Source organism: Panthera uncia (genome assembly GCF_023721935.1).
Source record: "Panthera uncia isolate 11264 chromosome B3 unlocalized genomic scaffold, Puncia_PCG_1.0 HiC_scaffold_2, whole genome shotgun sequence".
NCBI lineage: Eukaryota > Metazoa > Chordata > Mammalia > Carnivora > Felidae > Panthera > Panthera uncia.
In genome coordinates, this window is record NW_026057583.1 from 1,222,338 (window position 1) to 1,246,034 (window position 23,697).

Consider the following 23,697-nt stretch of genomic DNA (forward strand, 5'->3'; position numbering starts at 1 on the left):
TTGTCAAATTGCCTAACATACAGTGTGTGAAGTGTGCTCTTGGTTTCTGGGGTAGATTTCAACTTTCTCATCTACAAAATTGAAATTCTAGACCTATTAAGCTTGACTTTTTTTTTAAGTTTATTTATTTATTTTGAGAGAGAGAGAGAGAGAGTGCACGTGTGCATCTGTGAGCGGGAGAAGGGCAGAGAGAGAATCCCAAGCAGGTTCTCTGGATCAGCTCAGAGCCCTTGAACTGTGAGATCATGACCTGAGCGGCAATCAGGAGTCAGACACCTGACTGAGCCACCCTGGCGCCCCTGAACTAGACCTTTGGTATGTGATTTTGTATGTTTTTTAATGTTTCCTTTCTGTTTCATTAATATGAAGTTTCTGGACCGGAAGGGCTGAGGAAGCCCAAACTTGAGCTGAAGCAACTCTACTGAGGTAAGCCTCCTTGTGAGGTCCTGTCTGAGCCAACAGCAGGCCCTTCTCCTGGACACCTGGGTCCACAGGGCCCCAAGGGCCGCGTGGGAGATAGGAGACAACCATGCATTCCCCCCTTGAAGGATCGACCCTGGTGCTTACGCACGTCCACACCCAATGGCTCTCTGCATGGCCATTTGGAATCACTACTGAACGGTGGAAAGGCTGTTCTCGTCAAAGGAGTGGTCAGCTTTGAAACCTTGGCCATTCTTATACAAAAGAACGCTGTTTCAGTTTTCTGTTGGGCCCTTTGATAGAGTATGTGTCAAAAGCCTGAGCCATGCACGGGCCTACTCTGACCCAGTAGTTTATTGTGATTTTATCTTAAAGGAAAATAAAAACATGTCTGGAAACAGATACACAGGATGTTCATTGCAACAGGTATGAAATTAGCAACAACCTATATGTATAATTAAGATTGGTTAAAAATCGAAGTTCATCTATATATGAAAATAAGGCTGAATGTAAATGGTGATTTTTCCCCCCAGGTGTTGGAATCAAGTGTTGTATTTTAGCTCTGTTTGCTTCTCTACTCAAGAAAGTTGACAAGACGCTTGGGTGGCTGAGTCAGTTAACATCTGACTCTTGATCTCAGGGTCGTGAGTCCAACCCCCACATTGGGACTTGAAAGAGAGAAAGAGAGGGGCACCTGGGTGGCTCGGTTGGTTAAGCCTCTTACATGGGGTCAGGTCATGATCTCGCAGTTTGTGAGTTAGAGCCCCACGTCAGGCTCTGTGCTCAGAGCCTGGAGCCTGCTTCAGGTTCTGTGTCTCCCTCTCTCTCTTGGCCCCTCCCTTGCTCACACTCTGTCTCTCTCTCTCAAAAATAAAAAACAAAAGAAACATTAAAAAAGGGGGGGGGGGGAGAAAGTTTATTCAATATACGTAACTTTTAGAAAGAACATGTATATTTTAATGCAGCAAAAATGAATGCTAACGTGTAGGCAATGGAATCATGAGTGATTTCGTGTTTTCAACATCTTTTCCCAAAGGCATCTATTAGTTTTGTATTCAGAACAAAAAGTGAAATTTCTTTGAAAATAAAAATACAATCTCTGGAGATGGGTTAGCATCATGTATCTTTCACCTCTTATGACTGTTACAGGTCAGCCCCATGGCTGTTCCACACGATTCACACGAGACTTCCTATTTGCTGCCTCCGAACAGTAAGGACTGGGAAGGGCGTGGCATTCCTGACTTTGTCTACGGGCAGGAGGAGCTGGTGCTGGAAGGGATTCAGTGGCCGAGGGTCGCGCCCGGCCTCCCGGAGGACTCCGTACCACCTTCTCGGTTCGATTCTGTGCTCTGCTCCGCCTGGAGGCAGCGGGTGGAGCTGGGGCTGTTCCGCTACCGCCTGGGGGAGCTGCAGACCCAAACCCTCCCCGGTGCCGTGGGTTTTGTGGCTCAGCTGAACGTGGAGCGAGGTGCGCAGAGGAGGCGCCCCCAGAGCATCAGTAGTGTGAAGCAGGCGTTTGACCCTGCAGTGTTTAACTTCACCAAGATCCGGCCGGGAGAAGTCCTCTTCCGTCTGCTCCGGGAGCCCGATCTGCCAGGCGCTCTCCAGCAAGAGGACATCCTCGTAATGATCAACGTCAGCCCCTTGGAGTGGGGCCACGTGCTGCTGGTGCCCGAGCCCACCCGTGGGCTCCCCCAGCGCCTGCTGCCCGGTGCGCTGCGGGCCGGGGTCGAGGCCGTGCTGCTGAGCTCCCACCCAGGCTTCCGCGTCGGCTTCAACAGCCTGGGTGGCTTGGCCTCAGTGAACCACCTCCACCTGCACGGGTATTACCTGGCCCACAGACTGCCTGTGGAGGGAGCACCGAGCGAGCCCCTGGACCGCGGGGGGCATCTGCACCTCCTCCAGGCCGTCCCAGCGCCCGGCTTCCTCTTTTACACTAGCGGGCCGGGGCCTGACTTGGAAGCCTTGATAGGCAGGGTATGTCGGGCCACCGACTATCTGACTGACCGCGAGATCGCCCATAATTTGTTTGTGACCCGGGGGGCCCCACCCGGAAAGACATCACCCTCCTCGGCTCTCACGGGGGTCCGAGTGATTCTGTGGGCCCGGAAGTCCAGTTTTGGGGTAAAGGAAGGCGAGGCGTTCAATGTTGCCCTCTGTGAGCTGGCCGGGCACCTGCCTGTCAAGACGTCCCAGGATTTCAGCAGTCTGACAGAGGCGGCTGCTCTGGCCCTCATTCAAGACTGTCTGCTGCCCCCCGCCCAGGCAGAAGAGGTCCAGGCAGCGCTAGTGGCCTTGATAGCCCAGGACGAGCAGTAATCCTTCCGGAAGTATTTATCTTCTACCCGGTCTAAGTCCCTTTCCAGAAAGCCGTCCACAGGGTCCACAGTGGTCGTTTGGGCATTTCTGTGACTGCCTTCTTACCTGTCTCAGCCTAAGGGGACGGGTAAAGAATTGACAAGTGGCCTCTTTAAAGAGAAGAAACGTTAGAATAGATCGAACAAATGAGCCTTCGTGCACGTATCTGCTTCTCACCTTCCGTCTTGGACAAGCCTCAGGGATGTCAAACCTGTCACTGAGAAGGGAGTATGCGCAAGAGTTCCGTACTCCTGACTTTGTATCTGGACTTTTCCCTTCCGGTCACGTCTTGGCAGAGTGATAGTTCATGTGCCTCTGGCGCTGTGCCCCCCGTTTCCTCTGCTCTCGCCTCTCTGCTTATTCTCCCGTCGCCCGCCCCCCACTGGTTATCATTTCTTCATCCCTCCCGTCTGTTCGGCCCTGCTTACAGCACCTTCCCCTCCCAGGCCACCCTTGAATTTTCCTCCAGCCCTCAGCCCTGAGTTGAATATTCCTCATCTACATCACAAGTTGTCCTCACTACTTGAGTACCGCCATTTAACACTTAACAGATGAGGAGCTGGAGGCTGACAGGTTTTGCAACTTGCCCAAGGCCAGATAGCTCTCAAGTACTAGAGTGGGGACTGTAGCACGGGCGGTCAGGTGCCAGAAGCCCAGGTTGTGCCCTTGTGACTGCCTCTCTAGGCAACTGCTCCCTTAACGGTGTCATCCTTAACAGTTGACAGGCGCTGAGCTGAGGTTCACGTCCCTGGATAGTTGGCTTCCTCTGTTCAGGCCTGTATGAAATTTTTACGTAGAACTTTAGGTGCTTTATATCCCAAAAGATGTTATAAAGTCTCATTGAGATAAGGCAGAATATGTACAAGTAAAAGTTCATAAGAAGAACAGTTTAGGGGCGCCTAGGGGGGGCTCAGTTAAGCGTCTGACTTCAGCTCAAGTCATGATCTTGCAGTTCGTGAGTTCGAGCCCCGCATAGAGCTATGTGCTGACAGCTGGGAGCCTAGACCCCGCTTCAGATTTTGTGTCTCCCACTCTCCCTCCCCTGCTCATTCTCTCTCTCTCAAAAATAAATAAACATTAAAAAAATTTTTTTAGGGGCGCCTGGGTGGCCCAGTTGGTTAAGCATCTGACTTCAGCTCGGGTCATGATCTCACAGTTCGTGAGTTTGAGCCACACGTCGGGCTGGCTGTTGTCAGCACAGAGCACCTTTCAGGTCCTCTGTCCCCCCTCTCTCTCTCTCTGCCTCTCCCCTGCTCACTCACTGTCTCTAAATAAATAAATATATATATTTTTTTAATTTTGTGAAAGAACCGTTTAACATTTAAATTTAAATATTACATGTGTAACATTTAAATTCCTATAGAATTTGGGTCGGCTTCCTCTTTTTAACACCTTGCCGTAATTTTAGCTTCTGCTTCTTTCTGCAAGCCTTTGCCTGTGCAAACTCCAAGAGCGCCACCTTGCTTTGCTTGCCCAGTCTGAAGGAAGTACAGATGACCGTTAGCGCAGAGTGGATTTTGTGTCCCAGGTGATGCGCCCAAATACCAGGGTTTTCCCCCAGGGCTGCTGTTCTGAGGAATGCCTCCTCAGGCCAAACCAAGTTTTTCCTTGAGAAGGGGGAAGAAAGTCAAATAGGTTTCTTTATGGCGGTACTTCTCAGCTGTTTTATGGAGTTCATGAATTGTCAGGGAAGGGACTTAGAAGCTTTTTCTCAGCTTAAGTGTGGAACACTTAGGGGCCACTTTGTACTCGGCCCTGGGCTTTGTGCGCACCATAGATAGGAAGGGATGGTCCAGCCCAGGACTTCCACCTCTGCTTGTTTTTTGATGACCTGTGTAATGAAGGGGTTGGGGATTTGATCTAATGGGAAACCTTGAAGAGTTTTAAACTGGGGAGTAACAAATTTGCATTTTAGCAAGAACACTTAAGCTGGAACGGATGGATGTGGGGTGGCGGGGGGGGGGGGGGGGGGGAGAACAATTGGGAGTCCGATTATCCGATTAAGAGGTTGCTGCGTGGTTGGTCAGTCCGTTGAGCATGGATTCTTGATCTCCCCCTCAGGTCATGATCTCAGTTCATGAGTTTGAGCCCCGCGTGGGGCTCTGCACTGGCAGTGAGAAGCCGTTTGGGATTTGTGTCTCCCTCTCTCTGTCCCTCCTCTGATGCTTTCTCAAAAAAAAAAAAAAAAAAGAAAAGAAAAGGTGCTGCCTGGTGGCAATTCAGGCAAGACACGTTCAAGTCCTAGAATAGTGCCTGGAACGCTAAATATTTGGAAAGAATGAGAAAAAATGATAGTCCTGGAAGCCAAGAGCCTCCAAAACATTTCAAGAAGGGAGTAATAGAATATTCTGTGCTGAAGGAACAGCAAGAAATGTGTCATTCAGAAAATGTCCACGTCTCCTTAAGGGAAGGAGACTGAAGTGTCCCCCAGATTTAGGCACACGGGACAGCCTTACAGTGACAAGTTGGACTGGGTTCGGTGGGGGTGGCGAGCAGAAGTCAGCGTGAGGACGCCAGGAAGAGCAGTGAAGGAGCGCCTCGAGGAGGAGGCCGTTCTGTCACTCGGCGGAGCTGGCTCAGCCCGCCAGGGTGGGCACTAAGCACCGCCGCCCCTCCGGAGGGCGGGGACGGCGCGACACACGCTTACTAAAGCTCAGGGAAGGCCAGCAGGTACTTTTCCCGAGCACAGAGTTAAACCAAGCTCCGGGCTCGGCCCGCGGGCTCGAGATAGCCTGGGGTGGGGCGCGCGTCAATCGGCGCGAAAGCGGAAGGACTCCACGTCCCAGCCGATGCGCCCCGTCGGCGGCGGCGGAGGCCGGGCCCCCGCGAGGCCGCAGGCGGCCCGCACCTCGCCGGCCAGGGCCGGCGACAGGCCTTCAGCGCGCGGGAGCAAGATGGCCTCGGCGGGCGCCCAAGTGGGTGTGGTTCCCGGGAAGGCCCCGCCCCCAGAACGCCGCTCCAATGGGGACCGCCCCCGTGTCCATGGCGACGGCGGCGGCGGCCGCCGGCTAGCTCCAGGAGGCGCCGTCGCCGCCGCCGCCGGGATCTCCCAGCTAGGAGCGAACCCCGGGGTGGGAGGGGAGCGGGCTCCCCCTCGCGATCGGCGGAGGCTGCCAGTCCCGTGGAGCAAGGAGGCGGTCCCGGAGGCCCAGCGACGCCCGGGAAGGAGCAGGTGTCGCGCGAAGGGCTGACATGAGCGACCAGCTGAGTCCAGCCTCGGGCAGCTAGGGGTGGACCCGGCAGCCCCTCCGCTGTCCTCGAAACCCCGGGTGGGCGGTGTCCGCCAGGGGCTCCCGCTCCGCCGTCAGAGCCCAAGGGAGGGGACTTAGCCATCGAGGACCTGGCCCCAGTGTGTACACATGGAGAAACCGAGTCACGGAACAGGGAAAGGGCCGGCTTAGGGGACCTTTGGTTTTTAGCTCTATTTTAAAATTGAAGGTCCGCTCCAGGGCCCAGCCATCCCCCTTCCCAGAAATAAAAAAGCCATGGTCATGATCCCTGCCAGCTCTGTCCAGCTTCTACTTGCAACCCAACGTGTTGTATGGAGTAGTGATCTTGGATGATCAGGGCTTGTCGGGGAATCCAACATCTCACAGGCATTCCCCCATCCCCACCCCCACCCCAAGCCTCCATTACCTACTAGGAACACATCGCATTCTGCACTGGGATTGTCCTGTTCTCAAGGGGCAGCAATGTTCCCTTATAACACGAAGGGGCTTTTTGTGACTCCTGCACGGCCTGGAGGAAGGAAGTTCTGACATGTATTTCACTCTCACCCCCTCCCCTCAGAATCTAAGAGGATGGAGCCAGATACCTGTAAGACCAGTGAATCAGAGGAAGACTACGTTGAAGAAGAGGACTCTGGGGAGGAGTGTGTTAAAGAGGAAGCTACCATCCCCTCGAACTCTTCTCAGCAGGAACTTCCAAAGGCTGACTATAAGGAATTTGGGGATGGAGTTCCCTTATCTGTTGTAGCCAAGAAGATTCCAAAGAAAATCATAGCCCCAACTGACTCAGATGACTTAGAAGTTAGGAGGAGAAAGAGAAGGCGGAAACACAGGTAACGGGTCCCTGGACCACACCCCCCCCCACCCCCCCCCCCCCCCCCCCCCCCCCCGCCACCTGCCTGGCTCCAGAAGAGAGTCACCCCCAGCCTCCCTTCAGCAGTCGGGGTCTTCCCTTTAATCTGCGAAAGAGGACAGGGAATACAGGAACATCATTAACCTTCTGGAACGAGAAAAACACAAAATCCAGAACCATTTGAGCTGGCTGGGTTTGCAGACTTAGCATGTCTCTATCATCCTGGTCTTCTGTGGCTTTTAGAGAAAACGAACTGCATTGTAGATGTGCTGGGTGTCTCTTCCTCCGGGTGCCTGGCAGCCCAGGGTCTGTCCTTCATCCCACTCTGCCTGATTTCTACTGTTCCTTCATTCCAGACCCCTGGCCATCAACCTGACCAACTGCAAGTATGAGAGCGGTAAGCACCCGGTTCACTCACTCACAACACTGCGCATAAGAGGGCACCTGCAGCTTCGACTCTGGGAACGGTCCCCCAGTCGGGCTCCCAGCCCCTGGATCTCGTTAGGCTGGCCTACAGCCTGGGCTGAGCTACTAGCAGCTGAGACATCTCTGTTCCAGTTCGTCTTGGGGTTAGGGTGGGAATCTCCACAGTTAGCTAACAAGAAAAAAAAGTGACCGGAAGTCACCATTGCCCCCACCCTTCCCAGATTTTACCAGAGTTGAGATGAGAACAGGCTAATAGAGTTTTTTTCCAAGGAAGATTCGGGGGGGGGGGGGAATTAAAAGAAAAAAATCACCAGCTGGGTCAGCCATCTCTCTATCTCCTCTTATCTCCACCGTCATCTATGCAAGGGGCCACCCACAGTGTGAGATGTGACCCCTACGGAGAGAGGGTCAGCTCTGCAGGTCAGAAGCCATCCTAATTGAGAGAGAGGGTTGACGGGAGTAGAGAGCCAGGCTCTAGTTTTCTCCGTCACAGATTTTGGAAGGGCCTTGACAGCTTCATGAACTTGGAATTGTCACATGGTAATTAAACGGCGGAGCGGAGGTAAGAACCACCTCATCTCCCGTCCACCCTCTGGTCAAGTTACCCGAGCCAGCTGCCCTCCCGAGGCTCACTGCCAGTGGCCAGGCTGGCCCCGCTGACCTCCGTCTCTCCACAGTGCGTCGGGCAGCTCAAATGTGTGGCCTAAAGGAGGTGGGGGAGGATGAAGAGTGGACTGTGTACTGGACGGACTGCTCTGTCTCACTTGAACGAGTCATGGACATGAAGAGGTTTCAGGTACGATCTCCTGACCCAAGAGCCCCAAGGGGCTGCGGCCCTGAATGGTTACTCCCGCCCTTCTGCTCAGACGCCCAACCCCACACCCTTTGTAGTTGTCCCTCTGGGCAGAGCAGGAAAGGCCGCGGCTAGGGGCTTCTGCTCCACTGGAAAAACTCTCCTCTTGGGTTCCTGGAACTTCTATCATAGGAAGGAGGTATATGCTGGGCACTGCTCGCCTGGAAGCATCTGTGCCCAGCTGACCCCCTCCAGGGCCGGTGAGCCCACCTGAGGGGAAGGCTGGAAGGCAGCTTCAGCACTAACCCCAGGGGCAGCTGAGTAAGCCGGCTTCTAAACAGCTTGGTCCCGCATCCGCATCCATTGAGAGTCGGCGTGGGGCGTCTGGGTGGCTCAGTCACTTGAGCATCCAACTCTTGATTTTGGCCCAGGTCGTGATCTCCTCGTTCGTGGGGTTGAGCCCTGTGTTGGGCTCTGTGCTTGGGATTCTCTCTCTTCCTCTCTCTCTCTCTCTCTCTCTCTGCCCCTCCCCATTCTCACTCTCTCTCTCAAAATAAATAAATAAACATTAAAAAAAAAGAGGGGTGCCTGGGTGACTCAGTCGGTGAAGTGTCCGACTTAGGCTCAGGTCATGATCTCGTGGTCCCTGAGTTCAAACCCCGCGTCGGGCTCTGTGCCGACAGCTCAGAGCCTGGAGCTTACTTCAGATTCTATGTTCTCCCCCCTCTCTCTTTGCACCCCCACCCCACTCGTCTCTGTCTCTCTCTTAAAAATAAATATTAAAAAAAAAAAAGGGACATGCAGGTGGCGGCTGTAAAACAGGCACAGTTAACAGAGTTCATTGAGGGCTTACTGTACGTCAGACCCTGTGTTATCTGCTTTTATGTTCTTACCGCAATTAAATCCTCAAAAAGAACACCGAGTGGCAGATACTCTCTTGTTAAGAGGACACCAAGGCTCAGAAGTACTAAGTTCATGCAGCTAGGGTGTGGTAAAGCCAGATGAGAGAGCCCAGAACCTATGGGAGATTCTGCCTCCCAGCACCGGAGTTCCAGCAGGTCACCCCGGAGACGTCATACCCTGGGGGCGCCATGACCCAGCGCTCCCTGGGACTCATTCTCGATTTCCTTTTCTCTCTTGGAAAATGGTTTCTCGTTGGCTTATGCTCCCATGCCCCAGTTATCCTTACAGGACTAGTTGTTGATGGCCTGGGGCATGTTAGAAGGTGGCTAGAAGACCTGAAGTCCTGGCGAGTCCTTCTCACTGCCCCTCGTCTCCTGACCTCAGTGTGGACATGTGTTTTGGGAGAGGCCAAGGAGGAGGTTCTCACCTGCCTTAGGGAACCTTCCTTTTCTCCCTTAGGGTATTTGGTATAGTGTTTTCCTCCTCTGTGACTTCTGCCTTGACCTTCCCGGTCCTCCTGGTGTGCCCCAGACCCCAGGGGCTGCCACTCACTCTGCTCGTGGGGGTAGGTCACCACCTGGCTCTGTTACAGAAAATCAACCACTTCCCTGGCATGACGGAAATCTGCCGCAAAGATCTGCTGGCTCGGAACCTCAACCGCATGCAGAAACTCTATCCCACGGAGTACAACATCTTCCCCCGCACCTGGTGCCTCCCTGCAGAGTGAGTGAGCCCGGCCCCCGGGGCTGATGTGCTGGGGGAGGAGAGGTTTCGCCATCTCACTTCCCTCCAGGCTCTGGCCTTGTCACCTAGAAGGTTTCAGCTGGTCACAGAAAAGTAGGTGGGAGACTGACGCTCCAGGAAGAGCACGGACAGGAGAGCAGAACCCCACTGGGGCCCTGGGACAGCTGCCACACGCAGAAACCTTCTGACCAGCCCCCCTCTGCACAGCTACGGGGACTTCCAGTCCTACGGTCGTCAGCGAAAAACCCGCACTTACATCTGCAAGCCGGACAGCGGCTGTCAGGGACGCGGCATCTTCATCACCCGAAGTCCCCGGGAGATCAAGCCAGGAGAGCACATGATCTGCCAGCAGTACATCTCCAAGGTGAAGGGCGCCTCCGGACCGCCAGGGCCCTGCCCCGGCCTCATCTCTCCCACTGCCAGAGGGGGAAGCCAGGCTTTGGCTCCTACCTCCTATTTCCTCTTATCAGAGCCGTGGTTCAGAGCCAGCCTGCCTCGGTCTGAATCTGAGTTTTTCCACTTCTTACATATGTGATCTTGGACAATTTTTTTTTAATTTCTTTAATGTTTGTTTATTTTTGAGAGAGTGACAGAGAGAGACAGAGCACAAGGGGCGGGGGCAGAGAGGGAGACACAGAATCTGAAGCAGGCTCCAGGCTCTGAGCCAACTGCACAGAGCTAGATGCGGGGCTCGAACCCATGAACCATGAAATCACGACCTGAGCTGAAGTTGGATGCTCAATGGACTGAGCCATCCAGGCGCCCCTCTATTTTTTTTTTTTTAAGTTTACTTATTTTGAGGGAGAGGGAGGGAGAGAGTGAGCGTGAGTGGGGGAGGAGCAGAGACAGAGACAGAGACAGAGGTCCCAAGCAGGCTCTCTGCCCCCAGTGCAGAGCCGATTTGGGGCTCGAACTCACAAACCGCGAGATCATGACCTGAGCCCAAACCAGGAGTCAGTCGCTTAAAGGACTGAGCCACCCAGGTGCCCCAAATCTTGGGCAATTTCTTACCCTTTCCGTGACTCAATGTCATCATTTGTTGAATGGGAAAAATAACAGTGACTACTTTATGCTGTATATGGTTATTACGACAATCAAACCGGTTATGCATGCGAAACACTTCAAACAATGTGTGGTATAGAATGAGCGCTTCAGAAGTATTCTTCCCCAGCGGGTTTGCGTGCTTTCAGCCCTTCCTCATTGACGGCTTCAAGTTCGATATTCGAATCTATGTCCTCATCACCTCCTGCGACCCTCTTCGGATTTTCATGTACGAGGAGGGCCTGGCCCGCTTTGCCACGATGCCCTACGCGGAGCCCAACAACAGCAACCTGGTAAGGGGCCAGACGGTGGCCCTGGGAGGGGACAGGGCGGCGCCCTCTTCTCCTGAGTGCTGAGGTTCTGTGGCGGACCAGGTAGAAAGGCTTGTTGTCGTCACCCATGAACAAGCAATGGAACCAGCGAGCACCCTAACCCCGTGGCTGGGAGGAGAGCATTCGGTGGGTGGTGACCGCTGAAAGGTCCTCCCTGGAGGACGCCAGCCCACCCCCTTCCCCAGGAGCTCACAGGACAGTTCTTAGGTGAAGAGGGCCCGCCGAGGAGCCCTTGTCCCGGGGAGGGGAAGGTCGTAGAAAAGGCAAGGAAGGGCTGGAGAGGAGTGCTTCGGGGAAGCAGTCTGAGCGCCACGGGGCCGCTCTCTTCCCAGGATGATGTCTGCATGCATCTGACCAACTATGCCATCAACAAACACAACGAGAACTTTGTCCGAGACGACGCTGCGGGCAGTAAAAGGTACTCCCGGCTCTGGTTGTGCCTTAGCCTTATGGTCTCAGCAGCCCCTGAAACTGAGGTGGCTCTTGGGAGGCCGATCGCTCAGGAAAACCACCTTCACAGACCCCTGTCCTGTGCTTGACCTCTAAATGCAGCCCTGCCCCCACCCTGAGGACCAAGCCGGGCTCCAAGCTGCCAGAAGCCCTTTGAAGTGTAAGAAATCTAGGCACAGAATTAGGGTTAGCCATAGGGAGCCTCTTGCCCTCGGCCTGGCCCCAGTGGTGTAGAAACTGGTCCTCCTCTGAGCACTGGGCCTCACAGGAAGCTGTCGACGCTCAACGCCTGGCTGCGAGAACACGGCTACGACCCCCGAGAGCTGTGGGGGCACATCGAGGACATCATCGTCAAAACCATCATCTCAGCCCATTCTGTTCTTCGCCACAACTACCGAACCTGTTTCCCCCACTATCTGAACGGAGGTACATGTGCCTGTTTTGAGATCCTTGGTTTTGACATCTTGCTGGACCACAAGCTGAAACCCTGGCTGCTGGAGGTGAGGATGATCTTCCAGGCTTTGCAAAACCCGGGGCCTGAGGCCTCCCTGAGCAGGACGCCTGGGCTAGGAGTGCAGTCAGGTGGTGGAACAGAGAATGTGGGACATGGCGGCCCTGGGGTGGGTAGGAATGGCAGAAGGCAGTAGGTGTCTACACTCTTGACCTGCTGAGTCCAAGCCTAGTGATCTCTGGCCTCCACCATAGGGATCCAGGATTTGGATCCCAAGTGTTCCCCCATGGAATCTTTTTGTCTTTAGGGACACTGTATCTGTAGAGTCAGGCTGTCTGGTTTGCTCTCAGCAGCCTGTGTACTGGAGGGATCTCTGTGGCGGGGTCCCGTGGCCTTGGAAGTCAGAACATCCAGCCTCCTCGGCCGAGGCCTCTGGAGGGGGATGTCTTGCCTGGACTGTCCAGTCCGGCCTGCCCGAGGCCACACGTGCTCAGGCAGTGTAGGAAGGGTGGGATGATGACTCCTCCTGGCAGGTAAACCACTCCCCGAGCTTCACCACTGACTCCCACCTTGATCGCGAAGTGAAGGACGCACTTCTGTGTGATGCCATGACCCTTGTCAACCTCCGGGGCTGTGACAAAAGGAAGGTGATAGAGGAGGACAAGCGGCGAGTCAAGGAGCGGCTTTTCCAGTGCCACCAGCGGCCACGAGAAGCCAGGTGGGCCACGTGTCTGTCTTCTTTGTCATTACTTTCCTGACGGGAAAAGTGCTCCTGTAGGTGGCGAAGAGAGTCTGAGGGTAATGATTAGCCGTGAAGCACAATTGTGGGTTTTTTGGCGTAGATGACGCATTACGGATCATAGATAGCATGTTGGAAATTCAAAAGATCCTGTGAAGAATCCCTTCCTGTTCTCTGGCTACTCAGTTTCCCCCGGAGGAGCCAACCTATGCCATGTGTATGCTTTAGCAGTTAATGCACACATACATACATAGGTGTGCGTATAATATATACCTATAGAAATAACTTATACAGATGTTTTTCTCCCTCTACCTACCTAGACAGTAGTGTAACTTTCACACTCTCTCTACCACATGTAGCAACACGGCTTAGAGCTATTTTCTATTAGCTCATAAGAAGCTCTTTGCGGTTTGATTGGCTGTTTGTTTTTGGTTTTGTTTTTTAATGTTTATTTCTGAGAGCGAGAGAGACAGAGTGTGAGCGGGGGAGGGGCAGATGGGGCGGGGGGGTGGTGGGAGACAGAGGATCCAAAGCGGGCTCGCTGCTGTCAGCAAGGATGTGAGGCTCTAACCCACGAACCACGGGATCACGACCTGCGTGGAAGTTGGGCGCTCGGCCAGCTGAACCACCCAGGGGCCCCTTGTTTTTGTTTTTAACAAAGGTCCTCTAGACAGGTTATAATAATGAAACAGAAAACAGTCTAGTCATGCAACAATAAGAGGTTATTTAAATCAGCATCTTTCACCCACTGTTGTTTTAATTATAAGATGGGTTACCAACACGGTGATTTGCTGCCGATACTAAATTAATGTTAATAACACATACAAATGGAGTGGAATTGGAAGCATTCCTATTCCAGTGCTCTTCCCCACCTGGGTTGCGATATGCAGGCCCGTGTGTATTTGGTTTGCTAGGATATCCTGAGGGCCTGGCACATAGTAGGCGCTCTCATGTGTGAATGGAGGGGAAGCAGGACTTACTGGAAATATGCTGGCTCTTCCCACAGTGGGGCTGCACATGTGCCTATTATATTATGAGTGATGTCTTTCAGTGGGGAAAAGGGTTCACAACTACTGGACTTAATAAATCAAAGTACAATCACAGAACCACGTGACTACTAGGAAGCCATTTAGCAAGGTTGTATGATCCCATTTTTGTCAGAAACAAGAAAGGAAGGTAGTCGGTGGCAAAGCCAGGGTTCAGACTCGGGGGTCCCGCCCCTGAGTCCATGCTCATGACCAATATGCTAATTGCACAGTAAGATTATGGGAGGTTTTATCTTCTTTTTGCTCTTCTACATTTTTCTGTAATTAACATAGATTACTCTATGATCAGAAACCTAAAAGACCGTGAGAACTTGGAGTGCTAGCTTGCACTTAAGATGAAAACCAGATTTCTGGAAGTCAAGCCCAGATTTCCGTGGCTACACACAAGCGGGATTGGCCAGAGGGCCTTCGCAGCCCTCACTACATGGGCAGAGGCCAGAAAGGCCGTGAAGCAAGCAGAAGGTTCTCAAAGCCTTGGCCGGCCTTCTTTTCCCCACTGAACATTCTCAGAGCCCTCCCGACTCACTCTGGAGCTTGGTTTCCCTAGGCGAGAACAAACTGAACTGTCGCACGCAGCGATACTGGACCAGGAGCGCCATGAGGACTCCCACCTCGGGGGGTACCGGCGGATCTATCCCGGGCCTAACACGGACAAGTACGCACCCTTCTTCAAGCACAACGGCTCCCTCTTCCAGGAGACTGCTGCTTCCAAGGCTAGAGAGGAGTGTGCCAGGTACTTTGCCTTGCCTTGTCCTCTGTCCACGGGGGGGGGGGGGGCGGCGTGCATATCCTGAAGCTGAACTGCTTACCAGCAGGGTAGAGAGGAAGCCAGACACTTGAGCCAAGAGGAATGGAGTCATAAATTCTTTCGGACTCAGTAACTCCATATAGGAGGTTTCCCATTTCCCCCCTCATTCTTCTCTTGTCTGCCTCCCAGACAGATCTGATTTCCCACTCCCCCATCCCCACTTCCCCTCACCCTGCTTCCCCCCAACATAATCTCTCCAGTGTCTGAAGCTGCTGTGTCTTGTCAGACAGCAACTGGAAGAGATCCGCCTTAAGCAGGAACAGCAGGAGACCTCAGGAAGTAAGAGGCGGAAGGAGAGCCGGGACCAGAACCAGGGTGAATCAGCGGGAGAGAAGAGCCGATGCAGGGCCGGGCTCCGGGGACTTCCCGCCCACTTGGCTTACAGGAACCGGAACCGGGAGAAAGAGGTGTCCGGGGTTTGGTAGCTCTTGCCTTTCAACAGGAAATAGGTTGGGTCTAGAGAAGGGAGGGAGAGGGAGAGGAGTTCCTAATGAATACGTTGGATCTGACCTCGCAGAACGGGGGCTGGGGGTGGGGGTGGGGAAGAGAATGGACAGCAAAGGGGACCTTCCACTAGGGTCAGGGAATGCACAGAGGCAGAGCAGGCAGGAGTCCCGCAGCCATCGTCGTCGATGGTTTGGGACTCGCTCTCGGAGATCTTGCGTTCAGCCCTCATGTACCTCACAGCTGCTCCCCGTACACGTGGATACCATGCATCCTCAAGAAATCGTGGAAGAGGAGGAGCTGGAGCGGATGAAGGCCCTGCTACAAAGGGAGAATCTCATCCGAAGCCTCGGTATCATAGAGCAACTCAGCCACATGCTGCACCCCAGCCACCGGGGCCACAGAAGGCTTCACGAGTATCGGGTGAGGGTCCCTGCGCAGCATCTCGCAGAACCAGGGAACAAGGGCTGCACCGGCACACAGGGGTGGCCGCGGCCCAGAAGGCTAACGTGATGGTGTCTGGCAGGCACGGAGCCTGGGAGAGCATCTCCTGCTGGGTGCTGGGAAGGGGTCTCTTGGTTGCTTTTGCATTTGCTGCCACGCTCCCTGGTGTTTAGTAATGACATCCGGCAAAGTGCAGCTCCTGACCTACTCGCAAGAGATGTGTTCTCTTTATTCCAGCCTTGCAATAACCCCAAACTCATGCCTGACGAATAAGAAGGCCACCACCCTCAGTGGCTTCTGTGTAATCTCTCTCTAGCCCTGCCAGTGCCGTGGCTCTAACGGGAGATAAGCAAACAGACTTGGGCCAAGAGAACAGCTGCCGAATTCACTGTTCCCTGGGCAGGTGTCAAGCCTGTTGGGTCTTGTTTTTGCTGAGCCCCCAAGGAGTAATTGGTTAAATAGCGGCCACGGCCTAGAAGAGACGTTTCGGTTACCTATTTTCTTCCTCCAGTCCATCCAGCCTCACAAGAAGTGTGGTAAGGGGCTGCTCTTCTCCTCTAGCCTAGATTTCACCAGGACGGGCTGGGCAATCAAGAACTGCAATCTGTGAGTCTGGTCCCACTGGTCCTCCTGAGAGGGGCCACCAAAGAGCAGGGCCCTCCTCACTTCCTGCATCCAGTTCGGTCCCACGAATTGATCCCCAAGATCTTAGGGCCACAGCCAAGCATGAATGCTGCAATTCCACATCATTCCTGGTGCCATCTACAGCCCAAGAACTTCAGCTGGATAAGAGATCGAGCAGCCAACGGCCCCTCTTCGTTGTCAATGAAAGCATCGGGAAGGCACTGTTTTCCCAGTGCCAGAGTCAGGCTCAGTAGCCGTAAGTACGCAAAACTAGCTCTGGTCACTCTGACTTGTGCAAATCCCCACTGGCAAACATTACAGCTGGGACAGTCCCAAAACACCACAGGGCACTTCCACCAGTGTGGGAATGGGATGGGTAGTGGACCCATTACCTCCTCTACATACTGGACCCTGGGAGAAATGGCAGTACAGTCCTAGCACTCAACAAACACAACAGGGAAACAGACAAGTAAACAATTACGATACAGTGTGGCAAAGATGCTGGAGGGAAGCAAGGGATGCCATTCTTCTGTGTTGGTAATTGGGTGACAGTTGGTAAAGAGGGAGTGAATCTCCTGTGAATACCAACTCAGGGGGACCCATGTTTCCACTGCAGAAGGCCAAGCCAGCAGAAGGCTAGAAGCCATAAACACAGCCCTGGCAGGATCAGTGCCATCTTCTTTAACCCCAAAGCAGGGCTATCTTCTGCAACCGGAAAGAGTGGCAAGTAGCTCATGGACTCACTGCACCTTGCCCTCGGTGGTAGACACCCAACACAGTGCACCCAAGGCCCAGGATCTCACTCTCTGCCCTGCCTCTACGCCCCTGATGCAGCATACCACTCCACTCCTTGACATCAGCCACCACCGGTAAATGCAGGACGGAAGCCCAGCACTCCACCTCTCCTGGAGAACCCCCTCAAGTTTCCGAAGGCGCAGAGGGCCTTCAATCTTCGCTAAATGAAAGACTGCCACCAGGCTTCAGTTTGAAAAGTCCTGGCCAGGAACCCTGCTTGAACAAGGCAAAACACAAAGACATCAAGAATTCCTCAATACCCTAAGACTATTTCCAGATCCGTAAAGACTAAAAGATGAAGAGGAGCCAGGGCCGGCATCTCCGCCCTTCAAACCTTAGCCTGGATTTATCGCTAGGAGATGGGTCTGAACGCTGGGTGCAGCCCGGGGCTGGAGGTCATCCTGGCGACAAGGGGCCCCCTTCCCAGAGGAGCCGAGTGCCCAAGGCACGGGGCAGTCGCCATCGGACGACCGCCAAGGAGACGCCCTTCCCCCTGCCGTGGCGGAGACAGGCCGGCCTGGGCAGCCATGGGGGCGGAGGGGTGGCTCTTGGCAGAGGACTCCGACTTTTTATTAAAGTTTATGGCGTTTTCCAGGAGCGTTCTCTAGCTCATTCCGGCCCTTGCGTTCCAGAGTAAACGCTCGCCACTATTCCTCTCCGGAAGGGTGAACCGCAAGCAGGTTCAATCCCAGCTAACGCACCCTCAGCCGGAAGCGGAAACCACGCACGACCATCCTGGCTTTCGCCGCGCCCTTCAACTTCCGGCCCCGCCCCCAGATTTCCGGTCTCTCTGCCCCTCTCGGACTGTCCCGTGCAGTTTTTGTCGACATGGCGGTCGTTCTGAACCTTTTGCTGGGCTTGCGTGCTCGTGCTGCCGTGGCTCGCTGTGGTTTCGCGACCCGGGGGATGGTAGACCCGGGCACGCTCGGCCGGGAGCCAGACCCCGATTCCGACTGGGAGCCGGAGGAGCGGGAGCTGCAGGAGGTGGAGAGGTACCGGCTGCTTCCCGGGCCCTCAGCCTGAAGCAGGGCTTCGCGCCCCCTTGGAGCCGGGCGTTGTAGCGCCGCATCCGCCGCAGCCCTTGTTTCTTACCCGTTGTCAGGGGGCGCAGGGGCAGGTGTGCGGCTCCTTTGGGACGGCAGGTTTCTTCACCAATGACGTGTTTCATCACCCGTTTAGAAAGTTCGGCATGCTTACGGGCTGTTTTAGGGATTAGATTTCTGGGGAGGTTACAGACGTGGCCTGGTTTCCCTTGCAAACAAAGAGAAGAGGGCTGGGCCTGTGATTTAGCGCGAGGCTCTTCAGCTACCCGTTTTGCTCCCACGCTTGGCTTCTGCCATTGGTTCTCTCCCCCAGCACCCTGAAACAACAGAAAAAAGCCGCCCGATTCCAGAAAATTCGGAGGCAAATGGAGGCGCCGGGTGCCCCGCCCAGGACCCTGACGAGGGAAGCGATGGAGCAGATCCGGTGAGAATCATTGTCATAGTTTACTTTTTATCATTTTAAGTTTTCTAAATGAAAAGGAGAATAGATGAATTTCCATAAGCCCGTCATCTAAATTTAGTAGTTTTTAACATGAGGACACGGTTCGTTTTTGCTGAAATTTTAGAATGGTAAGCTGTAGACCTCACAGCCTTTAACTTCAAAATAGTTGTCATGACGTTCTTAAGCTAATGTCAGGGATGGGGACTTACAAGGTTATGTACGTTTTTCGGAAGAGTAAACCCATATCATTAAAATCTTAGATCCCTTTTTAAGTTTTAAGTTTGTTTTGAATAACAATGCGTGGCATATAGTTCAAAATTAGAACATTATTTGTACACATTGAGAAGTTTTAATCCCTGCCAGTCTTCAGTGAGACTATTTTTAATGAAATTTTGTGCCTTTTTCCAGGTTTCCTTAAGCAAATACAAACGACTATGAATGTAGATTGTTAACTTTTCTTTTTTTTTTTTTTTTTTGCATGTTTAAAAAAAAATTTTTTTTTAACGTTTATTTATTATTGAGAGACAGAGAGGCACAGAGTGTGAGCAGGGGAGGGGACAGAGAGAGGGGGAGACACAGAATCCGAAGCAGGCTCCAGGCTCTGAGCTGTCAGCACAGAGCCCAACATGGGGCTCGAACTCACAAACCATGAGATCACGACCTGAGCCAAAGTCGGTCGCCTAACCAACTGAGCCACCCAGGCGCCCCTACTTTTATTTTCTTAAGCACAAACAGTATAATACTGTAAATACTCTTCTACACGTTTCTTTTTTCATATAGTTTTTGTTTTTGGGTTTTTTTTTAAGATCTTATTTTCACATAATTTTTACACTCAACACGGCACTTTAACTCACAACCCAGAGCTTAAGAGTCTCATGATCCATTGGCCCAGCCAGCCAGGTGCCCCTTTTCACATATTTCATAGATCTTTCCTCTTCAGAAGACAAAGCTCTTTTTTGAAGAAGTAATAGTAAATCGTAATCTTTGATTTTAATTTTAAGTAATCTTTGTGCCCAACGTAGGGCTCACACTCGGGACCCTGAGACCAAGAGTTGCATGCCCTACTGGCTGAGGCATCCAGGCGCCCCAGCAGATCATAATTCAGTTAACCAGTCTTTTATGAAGTGTGCTTCGGTTGTTTGCATTCACTTGCTATCACAGATAGTACTCTGATGAGTAACTTCGTGTACACCTCGTTCCACATACCTTCCACGTGTATTTGTTGTGTACGTTCCCAGAAGTAGAGTTGCCGCGTGGAAGGACACGTGGATTTGCCTTTTGATGAATATTGCTAAGTTGCCTTCTGTAAGCTGTGTGTCATTTCCCATTCCCATCAGAGTGACTCTGAAACAGACACTTAGAATGAAGGGGATTCTATAGAGCAAGGAGATTTTGTGAGCCTGTAGCACTTCTCTCATGTCCACTTCCTTTCCTTTCTGGAACAACTGCTCTTCCAAATCTTCCTGTCACCTCCCCTTCTGTGGCTAATAAACGTCCTTTTACTTCAGAGAAAAAATTGGCCATTAATTAAGAGCTCTTTAAATGTTTCTTTATTTTTGAGAGAGAGAGAGCTTGAAGGGGGAGGTGGCGGGCAACAGAGGATCTGTGCTGACAGCAGAGAGCCAGCCCGATGTGGGGCTCGAACTCAGGTCATACCTGAGGTGAAGTCGGGTGCCTAATCGAGTGAGCCACCCGGGCACCCCTAGAGCCCTTTAAAGCTTCTTAGTCTTCCTCCTTATTTTCTTTGCTCAATGTTAATACCCTTATTTACATCCCAGGGGAAGTGGTAGCCCTTCATTTGTCTAGGACCCATCCTCTGTGTGCACTAAGTCTTAGATGTATCTAATTCCCCAGAGACCTACCGTCAACTTCAGGTTCTCCCTCACCGTTTGTTCCTTGGCTGCCTACCCTTTCTTGTTTTGTTACAACAATGAAACTATTGTCCACAAATCTTATCAGTGACTTCCTCAATGCTAGGCATTCCTGCCATTCCAGTCTCTAGCCTCCCTAACGTTTTTTGCAGCGTGTGACCCTGTAGTCTGCTTTCTTGAGATTCTTTCTTCCCTTGACCCATGGTACTACTCACTTCTCTTTCTAGGACTCCTTTTCTCAGTTTCCTTCCTGGGGTACCCTTAGAGTTGTGTCCTTGGTCATTTTATCTCCACACATTTCCCTGCCTAAAGCCAGCCACTCGCGTGGCTTCAGCCACCATTGGTCTTGGCTTGTGACTTCCAAGTCTGTCGTCTCCCATCTGTGTTTATCTTTTGACTTGTATATATTCAACTGTGCGTTAGCCCATCTCTGTTTGAGTGTCACGTAGGTTCTTCAAACTGAACATAATCGCAAACTCAACAAGAGAGAATTTATTGCTGTTCCCTGGCAATTTCACTTTGTTCCTGTTTTCCCCGTACCCCTGAATGTTCCCACCAAACACTCGAACTGAAATCTGGAATCTCTGCCTACTTCTACCTCCAGTTATTTAGTCCTTACTAAGTTCTTCCGTTTGGCCTTCCTAAAATATTCCTCAACTCTCTTCCTTCTCTGCTTTCATTGCGGCTGCCTCAGTTCAGACTGCCTAGATTACCATGAAAGCCTCTGGGCTGATCCTTCCATTTCTAGTGTTGCCACTGAAAACTACCCCCTAGATTGAGCTGAAAAAGGAAAAGCTGCTCATGGCATTCCACTGCTTAAACTCCTTCCTGGATCTGCTTGTGGTTTGCCATAGCTTGGATGTCCTGAATGGCAATTCTTTTGCTGTTTTTTTTAATTCTTTTTTTTTTTAATGTTCACTTATTTATTTTTGAGAGAACATGTGCGTAAACGGGGGAGGGGCAGAGACAGGGACAGAGAGAATTCCAAGTAGGCTCCGCACTGTCAGCACAGAGCCTGCCATGGGGTTCGAACCCATGAACCACAAGATCATGACCTGAACTGAAATCAGGAGTCGGACGCTTAACCGACTGAGCCACCCGGGTGCCCCCGCCTTCTGCTATTTTTGAATATACCCACTTAAAAAAAAAAATCCTCCCTTGATTCACTGTTGATTTGGGGATAAACTTCAGAGTCGGAAGCATGACATCATGTTGCTTCTGCCCTCACTGTTAGACAAGTTGAGCTGTTGCCAACAATGGTGGTGTGCTGTTTTGCATTTTACGTGCTGCTCTCCCTACCATCAATACCTTTGAGGGGCGCCTGGCTGGCTTGGTCAGAAAAGAGTACGACTCTTGATTTCAGGGTTTGTGAGTTCAAGCGGCACATTGGGTGTAGAGGTTACTTAAATAAATAAGACTTAAAAAAAAAATACTTTTGAGGGGGCACCTGGGTGGCTCAGTCGGTTAAGCATCTGATTTCAGCTCAGGTCATGATTTCATGGTTCATGAGTTCAAGCGCTGTGCTAGGCTCTGTGCTGACAGCTCAGAGCATGGAGCCTGCTTTGGATTCTGTGTGTCTCTCTCTGCCCCTTCCCCACTCGTTCCCTGCTCGTGCTCTGTCTGTCTTTCTCTCTCAAAAAGAAATGTTTAAAACAATTTTAAAAAAAAGTACCTTTGATGTTTTCTTTCTGCCAGCTTATTACTCCTCTTCATCCTTTTAGGCCTCATAGAGGGACTTCTGAAGCAATTCCTGAGCCACCCGGCAAATGTTGTGATAGCCTGTTCCTGGGTCCTCTGGGTGCTCTCACAGCATTCTCTGCTATGCCTTACCACAGTAGTGTTGTATGTTAATATATCTGTCTCCACCACTAGATTGTATGTACTCTGAAAGGAAGGACAGTATTCATGCATCCCCAGGATCTAGCTGGGGCCTGGTACACACTGGGAGTTTAGTTCTCGTGAAATAAAAGTGACCTAAGAGTGGTTGGGTGTTGCTGTCGGTGTATGGGAACGGAACATAGCCATTTGGTGGCACAAGATAGAGACTATGTTCGTGCTTTTTCCAAGCCCTCTTCTTTTCACACAAATATAACTAGTATTATCAGTTAGGTACTCTGATAGCAGACTTTTTCACAACTTGAAAACCTGCTTCTTTTTCCCATAGATATTTGCGTAAAGAATTTGCAGAGTCCTGGTCAGTTCCCAGATTAGCTGAAGGCTTTGGTGTCAGCACTCATGTGATCCGGAGGGTTTTAAAGAGCAAGTTCGTACCCACATTGGAGCAGAAACTGAAGCAGGATCAAAAAGTCCTTAAGAAACCTGGGCTCACCCTCTCGTTCAGGCAGCTCCCAGGTTCTCAGGATTCCTTGAAGCCGCTCTCCACGAGCCACTCTGGGTCAGGCTCTTCGTTGATGCCAGCAGATGAAACCTCATTCAAAGGCTGGGGTCACAGCACAGCTTTGAAAGTGATAGAATCGAACACTCACAGTACACCAAGGAGACAGAAGGGAGGGGATAAAGGAATCCAGGATCCGCAGCGGGAGCACTCTGTGCCTCTTGCAGATCTAGGTCACGGGCAAGAGCTGCAGAAGTGCCCCACCAGCGATCGTGCGGGTTCTAGACGAGCTGACGGTGATGGATTGCCAACTGCCAAGAAGCTGGAAGAGTTGAAGGCGCAGGACCCAGGTGACCAGAACTTCAGCAGCAAAGTAGTCCAGAGGGGGCGAGAGTTCTTTGACAGTAACGGGAACTTCTTGTACAGAATTTGAGCTGGAGCCTGGTTTGTGGAGATGCCACCTGAAACGCAGCTGGGAGAGTAGGTTTGGAGCTGCCTGGACTTTTGTGTGTGGATCATCCACCTTGGGATGGGAGGAAATGATGAGCCTGGACCATGGGAGGAAACAGCTGCTCAGATATGAATCTGACGAGGGCAGTGAACTTCACAGGGCCAATGTGTATGGCAGGGCAGGGCTAATGACTGGCTGGGTAGACTCCAGTGTCCTGGAGCTCTGCTCCTGATCTGACCCATGTGGATCTTCAGTACTCCCCATTTTTGCCCGTGTTGCATGCGTTGTTAGAACTTTTCTGTGAAATTTGCAGTATATGTTTGGGAAAAAATGAAAAGTTTGCCTTCTGATCTCATTTACTTCTTGATTAATGAACACTAATAGTTCTGGAACTGCTTTATCAGTAGAATGTTTTCATTATGTGTAAAGAAAATAAAATGTAGCAGTTTGTGTTGATTGGTGCTCTCTGGGGTGGGAAAAATGAGGGTTCGAAGAGACCAGAGGTCCTTTGTCATTAAACATTAGAAGAGAGATGGGGCCAGAGGAGTTTCCAACAAAGGACACTTTGCAGATCACCCTGCTTAGTAATTGATGTTGACAGCTAAAAATTAGGACATCATACCTTTGCTGGATCACCTGGTCTAAAGGAGCTCCTCT

The 23,697-nt window shown here is 52.0% G+C and overlaps 3 protein-coding genes across 12 annotated transcripts; all 3 read left to right on the top strand.

The window, feature by feature from the left end:
• The first annotated feature begins 365 nt into the window (after nucleotides 1-365).
• Nucleotides 366-4,404, top strand: GDPGP1 (GDP-D-glucose phosphorylase 1). The gene is made up of 2 exons (XM_049614302.1): nucleotides 366-426; nucleotides 1,570-4,404. The coding sequence occupies exon 2, from the start codon at nucleotides 1,579-1,581 to the stop codon at nucleotides 2,737-2,739; it is 1,161 nt and encodes a 386-aa protein (XP_049470259.1). The 5' UTR covers nucleotides 366-426; nucleotides 1,570-1,578; the 3' UTR covers nucleotides 2,740-4,404.
• Nucleotides 4,405-5,770: 1,366 nt separating this feature from the next.
• TTLL13 (tubulin tyrosine ligase like 13) lies at nucleotides 5,771-17,492 on the top strand. Of its 10 annotated transcripts, XM_049614295.1 has the most exons (16): nucleotides 5,771-5,950; nucleotides 6,568-6,838; nucleotides 7,215-7,255; nucleotides 7,962-8,080; nucleotides 9,573-9,703; nucleotides 9,932-10,088; nucleotides 10,915-11,058; nucleotides 11,430-11,515; nucleotides 11,816-12,047; nucleotides 12,532-12,716; nucleotides 14,331-14,516; nucleotides 14,818-14,998; nucleotides 15,279-15,458; nucleotides 16,041-16,085; nucleotides 16,248-16,359; nucleotides 16,720-17,492. In XM_049614295.1, the coding sequence occupies exons 2-16, from the start codon at nucleotides 6,579-6,581 to the stop codon at nucleotides 16,974-16,976; spliced, it is 2,316 nt and encodes a 771-aa protein (XP_049470252.1). In that variant the 5' UTR covers nucleotides 5,771-5,950; nucleotides 6,568-6,578; the 3' UTR covers nucleotides 16,977-17,492. The 10 variants fall into 10 exon arrangements, with proteins under 10 accessions (XP_049470252.1, XP_049470251.1, XP_049470250.1 ...); XM_049614294.1 differs by having other exon boundaries at nucleotides 5,771-6,047; nucleotides 16,041-16,359; XM_049614293.1 differs by having other exon boundaries at nucleotides 5,771-5,981; nucleotides 16,041-16,359.
• Nucleotides 17,493-17,651: 159 nt separating this feature from the next.
• Nucleotides 17,652-23,478, top strand: NGRN (neugrin, neurite outgrowth associated). The gene is made up of 3 exons (XM_049614303.1): nucleotides 17,652-17,890; nucleotides 18,255-18,365; nucleotides 22,419-23,478. The coding sequence occupies exons 1-3, from the start codon at nucleotides 17,727-17,729 to the stop codon at nucleotides 23,020-23,022; spliced, it is 879 nt and encodes a 292-aa protein (XP_049470260.1). The 5' UTR covers nucleotides 17,652-17,726; the 3' UTR covers nucleotides 23,023-23,478.
• The last annotated feature ends 219 nt before the right edge of the window (nucleotides 23,479-23,697 follow it).